Source organism: Bison bison, unplaced genomic scaffold (genome assembly GCF_000754665.1).
Source record: "Bison bison bison isolate TAMUID 2011002044 unplaced genomic scaffold, Bison_UMD1.0 scf7180017859068, whole genome shotgun sequence".
Lineage (NCBI taxonomy): Eukaryota > Metazoa > Chordata > Mammalia > Artiodactyla > Bovidae > Bison > Bison bison.
Window position 1 is genome coordinate 16553 of NW_011489640.1, and position 8229 is coordinate 24781.

Genomic DNA, 8229 nt, shown 5'->3' on the forward strand with positions numbered 1-8229 from the left:
CTCGGGATGGGAAGAAAGATAAAGAAGGGGACCGGGCCTCTGAGGAAGGCAAGCAGAAAGGCAAGGGCAGCAAACCTTTAATGCCCACCTCCACTATTCTTCGGCTTCTGGCAGAGTTGGTGAGATCCTATGTTGGTATTGCTACCCTGATTGCCAACTACAGCTACACTGTGGGCCAGTCTGAGCTGATCAAAGAGGTAATATTTCTAATTTTTGCTTAATATTTGATACTTGCATCATTTGGATACCTGCTATGTCTTGGATACTTTGCTAGGAACCCATGCATGCTAGCCCAATGCTGAGAGGCAGAGGCCTCTTAAGACACGTTAATGAGCTCACCTTTTTTTTTCCATGATTTGGAGCCATCAGGCTCACTTGCCAAGGAATGAGCTGATTACAGTTTATTACTTGTTTTGTAGAAAATCACTTGGTCTGCATTAGTAGAGACTGCAAAAGGCAAGGTTGTAGTCAGACCAGTCAGGACTGCTAATATAGTCATCTAGGGTAATATAGGATCTTGATGAAATTAGAGGGGGAAATGAATGAGTTGAAGAGAGATTTTAACAGTAGAAATGGATGAGATTGGATTTGGAGGGTAAAGGTGAAATCAAGAACTCAAGAGATGTTTCTTGTTTTATGTTTTTTTATCTTTCATTAGAAGAGGAAATGGTTCAAAGAGAAAATGTGGAATATGAGAGGTATCTGTGGGTCACCTACGTAAAGGTATCTAGGAGACAGGAGAATAAATGAAATACACAATATTGGTGTTTATCTTCCAGATGTATTCACACCTGAGCAAAGACACCTGATGTGGTAACAGTATTGGTAATAAATAGAATATAAAAGCCTAAATGTTCATCAGTAGAGCATGGGAAAGAATGAAGTCATATTTTATATGTCCTGATACAGAATTATCTTCAGGTTGTATTTTTCAAGTGAAAGGGCACTTTAAGAAACCATATCATGTTCCCATATATGTAAGAGGGGTGCCCAAGGAGGGTTTTTCACAAAGGAGACCTTATTTTGGCAGTCACATAGTTATTTTATGGTTAGTAAGCAGTAAAGGGTGTGAGTAGAACAAAGGCAATCATGTTGCAGACAAAGAATCTGAAAGTAGCTGCCATTTTTAAGCTATTTTTATCTTAATCCAAGCTTTAAAATACATACAAAAATACACAACTCCTAAGTGATTCACCAATTAATTTTCACTCAAATAAAACATTAGAACCCCCACAAAAGCTACCCCATGCACATCTTTGCACATCTCCCCTTCTCCTTTGAACTTCCATAAACTCAACATTATTTTACATTCATAAATTGACTTCGTACTTTATATAAGTGGAATCTTATAGTATGTCCTCCTATATCTGGCTTCTGTTGCTTAACATGTTTGCAAGATTCATCTTTATGTGTAGTTGTAGTTTATTTTCATTGCTGTATAGAATTTCATTATATGAATGTAACACAGTCTTCTTATCCATTTTAGCACTTATAGACATTTGGCTAGTTTTCCTTTTAGAAGTATTAAAAAGTAGTATTGCTATAATCACTCTTATACATGTCTTGGTGAATGTAAGTTCATTGATTTTTGTGTGTGTGTTACATATATAAATTCATACATAAATTCATGTATTTTCTGTTGGATGGTATATGCATAGGAGTGGAATTGCTGGTGGTCTGTTAAGCTTTAGCAACTAGTGTCAAGTTTTCCAGAGCAGTCATGTCAGTCTATATAATTACCAGCACAGCCTATAGGTGTTTGGATTATTTCACCTCCTTGCCAGTACTTGGTATTCCTGTTTTTCATTTTAACTATTCTAATAGGTTCATACTGGTATTGTATTGTGGTTAAAATTTCCTGTCTTTCTTGGCTATATTCTCTTTTGTGAAGTGTCCAAGTCTTATTCTTACTTCTTCTAATTTCTTTATATATTCTGGATATAAGTCCTTTATGGAGTGTGTGTATTAAATATACATTAGACATCTATTTCAAAGCTTATGCCAGTTGTAGTTATAATAATAGCATACTTGTGGAATAAGACATTTAATTGCTAATTTGTGCAATTTAATATGTGTCAAGTGACCTACTTCTGGGTGCTGGATACTCATAGGTGCTTTACAGATACTATTGATAATCCTCCCCTCAGCACTGCAAGGTTGTTAGTATTGCTGTCCTTAAGAGAAAAAAGAGAAGATTCAGAGGGGTCAAAAGCTTGCTCAAGACCACACTGCAGAGTAGCAGGACTAGGATTAGAGCCCAGATCTGTGGTTTCAAATCCATATTCCTTCCACTCAGTCATGAATACATGATACCACTCAGGAATTGTCATGCAAATTACAAGGCTTTTATTCCAGTTTTTACTGATAATGTATACTTTTATTCACAATATTGTTTTAACTTTGTGTTTTATTCACTACTGGGGATTTTTTTTATCTCTAGTAGTTCTGTCTTAACCAGGGTCACCCTATCTAATTTCACAGTGCCTAGAATTCTTCAATGCATTTTTTAAATTGAGGTAAAATACACATAAAACTAAGCATTTTAAAGTATACAGTTTTGGGATTTAGTACATTCAGTGTTGTGTAACCATCATTTGTATCTAGTTCCAAAATTGCCAGTATGTTTTGATCCAAAATCTCCTTGAATGACAACAGAGCTAAGTTTCTAAGATACAGAATTATCAAGTCAGAAATCATTTTTAGAGGTTGAGGAGTCTGACTTAAATTTTCTCCCCTATTATTGGGCCTTTTTTTGCTATTTTAGGTAACCCTGCATTAAATATTTCTGCATATCCATATCTGTGACTGTGCTGTGTGTTTCTCATCCCCTGCCAATTTTTAGCTCAGGGTCCTGGGCACATTATAGGTTTCAGTACTACTACAATTTATTAGAAACTGTGGAGTAATTGTAGCGTTGAATTAGGAATCAAGGCTTGAATCATCACCACTGACTTAAGTTATTTGTGCAAGCCATGTTTCTTTGGGCCTCAGATTGATGAAGATATGTAAACTTCTGAGAAATGAACGGAATTTGGAAGCATAAAACCTATACTTGTTACTCACTTAGCTTGCACCTTTAAGGCTTGTTTTTTCCATGTATAAAGTGGGCCTGATAATCATTAACTGAGTGAGGATCAGTTCTGTGTGCATGCATCTTGTTGATGTGCAAACAGTATGGCATAATTATGCTTATGAATAAATGCCATGATTAATGACTTTTCAGGACTGCAGTGTGCTAGCTTTTGTCTTGGACCACCTCCTCCCGCATACCCAGAATGCAGAAGACAAGGACACACCGGCGCTGGCCCGCCTGTTCCTCGCAAGCCTGGCTGCCTCAGGGAGTGGCACAGATGCCCAGGTGGCCCTTGTGAATGAAGTAAAAGCAGCCCTGGGAAGGGCACTGGCTATGGCTGAGAGTACAGAGAAACATGCCAGGTAAAATCCATGCCTGACTTAGTGCTGATAAGCAATAGCACCCCCTAACTCCATTCTTGGCCCATGGAATTCCTTGCATTTGAACAAGAGTTCTGGTCATACTGGCACTGTACATTCTCTGGTTCTCAGATAGTTCTAGTGCTTCAAAATACCCAAAGGACTAATGATACTTGGAGAAAGTAGGTAAATGACTTAGAGGGGAAAAAAGGGATGTTTCCTTATATTACTAGGGTCTTCAAGCAAAAAGTGGAGGAGGTTATTCAACTTTACTTTTTAAATTATGTTTGAAGAAAATGAAGAATGCCTCCACCCAGGGAGTGAGTTCTTACCTGATTAGATGTTACTTCCAGACGGAAGCACAAAGGGAAGAGGGTTATCTGAAGCAAGTTAGTGAAGACTTGGCCTAAGAATGGGCTGTGTTCACATGAAAGAGATGTCAAACTTCTCTCCCAGACTTCAGGCAGTGATGTGTATCATCAGTACTATCATGGAGTCCTGCCCCTCCACCTCCAGTTTCTACAGCAGTGCAACAGCCAAGACCCAACACAACGGCATGAACAACATCATTCGACTCTTCCTGAAGAAGGGACTGGTTAATGACCTGGCCAGAGTGCCTCACAGCCTGGACCTGTCCAGGTAAAATTATTCCTGAGCTCCAGCCCCAGACTTTTGCTCTCTCTTTAATCATGCTGCATACTTCTCCATTTGCCTAGTGTTTCATGTATCCTTGTCAGATAAGTAGTTAGCCAGTATGATAGGGAAAGTTTGGGTGTAGGTGGAAACCCGAGTTCTCGGTATCGTTGCTTTTAATTTTAAGCAAGGCACTTTCCTGGGGCGGGGTGGGGGGGCCTTCATTCTCTCATCTGCTGCAAACTCAAGAGTTGGACTGGATCAGTAATGTTTTTTCCAAGCTGCTCCCCCTCTTAATTATTAATTATGGACCTTGTATTACATCTGGTTATGTCCTGAGTCTCTGTTATACTAACATGGTTCCTTAATTTTTTTTTAATTTTCATTTTATTGTTGTTGTTCATGAATTAATTTGTTGAAGTGACCAGACCGGCAGAATATTTTTCCTAGGTTTGGTTCACTTGGTTATATGCATTATTGTTTAACTTGTTCCCTTTATTCCTGTTTGCTATAAATTTGGAGGTAGAGACTTAGTGAAGCAATTTAAACACTATTGGCTAAGTTATATCATAGATGGTGTACATCTCATATTGTATCAGGGGGAGATGCATCTCTTTGAACTGCCATTTAGTCCTGGTAAGATTGACCACTAGGGTAGAGTGATAATCATATTATATTTTTCTCCTTCTTAGTAGAAAAGAAACTGTGTTGTTACTTTGGCACTGTACAAATGTCTAGTTCCCTATTAACCATGTTCCTAGTGAATGGTCTAAACACCAGTTGATAATACTTGCCCTGCATCTTTTTCTAGAGGGTTATCAGTGACACCTTTCTAATTTTCCATCATTCCTTCTGTTATTAGCTGCTATCTTTCTGTGACTATAGCTCCAGTTCAAGAGGGAAAGTTGGTTACCCTATAATACAGTTCCTACTAAAAAGAGAAGGTTAAAAACTTACTTTTTCCCTTCAGTCACCAATCTTGAGAGTCAGTCAAAATGGAATAACCAAAAATGGGTTAAACTCCACCTCAAATATAAGCTCTGGCTTTCTATTTTCTAAGTAGTCGTATGGACTCATGAATTTTCCTTGATTTTTAAAATCTGATTGAATTATTTACTACTATATATATATTACTATATATATACTATATATATACTATATATATACTATATATACTATATATATACTATATATTACTATATCACTACAGTTATCCTTTGCATGTTCATCCTTCATGCTCTTTTTAATTACATCTTTGAGCTTGTGGGACCTCTTCAAGCTGGCTTCTCTGTCCTTTTGATAAAACCTCATCAACTTTTTAAAATATTTAAAACTATGAACTCAAAGTAGTGTAATGAGCACTGTATGCCTCACCTAGATTAACCAGTGGTTAGCATTCTGAACTGTCTGCTTTATTCCTCCCTCCCCTCCTCTCCATGAGCTAAATCATTTAAAGTTTTTTATAAACATGACAGTTAACCTGAATACTTGAGCGTGTGTCTCCTAAGAGCAAAGATTCCCTTACATAGCTAAAATACCATCATTACCTCTAAGAAATTTACCATTAATATAATGATACTATATACTTCATACTAATATATACCCAATTATTTCAAGAATGTTTTTCTCTTTATAGCCTGGGGGAGAGTGTGTTGATCAAGGATCCAGTAAGCATCACTCATTGCATTTGATTGTCATGTATCTCTTATTTTTTGTGACATTTGACTGTTTTTAAGAGTCCAGAATGTCAGATGTCTTATAGAACATCCCATAATCTAGATTTGCCTAATTGTTTCTTCATGGTTAGATTCAGGGTAAACTCTTTTGGCAAGAATACTACATAGGTGGTGTTTGCATTTCTCAGTGCTTCACATCAGGAGACACACAATGCCAATTTGTCCCATTATTGGGTGATGCTAAGTTTGATCACATAGTTAATGGTTAGAGTTCCCCTTTGTAATAACAAGGCTTCCTTGGTGGCTCAGATGGTAAAGAATCTGCCTGCAATGCAGGAGACCTGGTTTCAATCCCTGGGTCAGAAAGATCCCCTAGAAAAGGGAATGGCTATCCATTCCAGTTCTTGTCTGGAGAATTCTATGGACTGAGAAGCCTCGTGGGGTATATATAGTCCATGGGGTCTCAAAGAGTTGGACACAACTGAGCAACTAACATACTTTAAATTAACAGGTCATCTGTGAGGTGATGGCTTTGAGTTCATGTGAATATCCTGTGCCCTGAAGATTTTTTTAATTCAGTAGTTTTAGCATTCATTCGGAGAAGGCAATGGCACCCCACTCCAGTACTCTTGCCTGGAAAATCCCATGGATGGAAGAGCCTGGTAGGCTGCAGTCCATGGGGTCGCTGAGGGTCAGACACGACTGAGCGACTTCACTTTCAGTTTTCACTTTCATGCATTGGAGAAGGAAATGGCAACCCACTCCAGTGTTCTTGCCTGGAGAATCCCAGGGACAGGGGAGCCTGGTGGGCTGCTCTCTATAGGGTTGCACAGAGTCGGACACGATGGACTTGACTTAGCAGCAGCAGCATTCATGAGTGATCTTTGCCTAGATCACTTAACATTGTTGGTTGCAAAGTAACAGTTTCCTGATTTTCTTGTTCCTGTTTATTAGGTAGCATTCTTATAGTGTATAATCCATTACCATCTTTATTTTTGTTTGATGCTCAGATTTGGCCTGTGGTAATGACTCCATTAATTTTTTGAAGCCTACTTGATTTTGAAGGCCATTTGGCACAACAAGTTGTCTCAGGCTCACCTTGAACTTTCCATGCTCCATTCCTGGAATCAGTTGTTACTCTGATGAACCTCCATTCCTTTTAGTGTGGATATCTGTGCTCAGTTCATCTCTGTATCTTCCTTTATCTCAGTCCCAACATGGCCAACACTGTCAATGCTGCTCTGAAGCCTTTGGAAACACTTTCCCGGATTGTGAACCAGCCCAGTAGCCTTTTTGGCAGTAAGAGTGCTTCTAGCAAGAGCAAGTCTGAGCAGGATGCCCAAGGAGCTGCTCAGGACTCTAATAGCAACCAACAGGACCCAGGTAGGGAATCAGAGCCAATGGACTGGAGAGCTGGCCGGGTGGTCATAGTTATTTTATGGGCATGACATCACAGCTGTTCTGGCTTGGTATTGTTTCCCTGGGAACTTGCTGGCCTTCCACAGATCTGTCATAGTAGTGTGGGAATCTGCCCCACAAAGAATTCCTTAAAATTGCAGCCTTGTTTGGCTATCCTCACACGTAGCCTTGTCTTTTCCTTTGTCACCCATTCATTTATTCTCTGAGAACTTGTAAATTTGCCCAGGGAAGGGACTTTATTGTTTTCATGCTTTCCTCATGGTGCCCCGCACATAGGCACTCTTTGATTATTTTGCTGGTTGGTTGACTGTTTCAGGCGAGCCTGGGGAAACAGAAGTGCAGGAGGAGGATCATGATGTCACTCAGACAGAGGTGGCAGATGGGGATATCATGGATGGGGAGGCTGAAACCGACTCAGTGGTGATTGCTGGGCAGCCTGAGGTGCTCAGTTCACAAGAGATGCAGGTAGGGAGGCAGATCACCCAGCATATACCCCTATTGTGGCGCTAAACCAAACCCCCAACGGTGTGGGTGGGTGAGTACTTTAGACCCTTGCCATTAGCTGTCTGTTTTCCAGAGGAGCACAGATAATATGCTTCGTAGATGCTCAGTAAATGTGTTTGAATCGTATTAAATGAGGGGTGGGTACAGGGCCAGGATGCCATATTATGAAATGGAATTGATCTCAATAAGAAAACAGGCACAGATGAAATGTTGACACAGAAAGCTTGCCTGAGCCCTTTGGGCCCAGGATCTTTGATTTACCTGGCTCTGGTCATTAATGGATGCTCCTTAATAACACTGTTGTGCCTATAGCACCAGCTCGCACTGGAGCATTCAAATGGCAGTCTTCTAAAGACCCTATAGAAAGCATTATAATTTCTGGAGCTGGTGGCAGTGGCAAGAAATGAGGCCTACAGTCCTGAGCTGCTGGCTCTAAGGAGATCTGCATGTATTCCTGCATTCCTAAAGAGTATAAAGACTTAATCTGGTCTCAGATAACTGGGATGGACCCATTTGAAAGACAGTCTTGAGTGTGGATTGGCAGCACATGGTAGTTTCTGTGCTC

General features: G+C 39.7%; 1 protein-coding gene across 1 annotated transcript; it reads left to right on the forward strand.

Moving 5' to 3' along the window:
- Positions 1-6: 6 nt before the first annotated feature.
- Positions 7-8169, forward strand: LOC104981464 (E3 ubiquitin-protein ligase HUWE1-like). The gene is made up of 5 exons (XM_010830609.1): positions 7-197; positions 3224-3435; positions 3889-4071; positions 6952-7124; positions 7477-8169. Exons 1-5 carry the CDS (start codon positions 81-83, stop codon positions 7668-7670), a joined length of 879 nt encoding a protein of 292 aa, XP_010828911.1. The 5' UTR covers positions 7-80; the 3' UTR covers positions 7671-8169.
- The last annotated feature ends 60 nt before the right edge of the window (positions 8170-8229 follow it).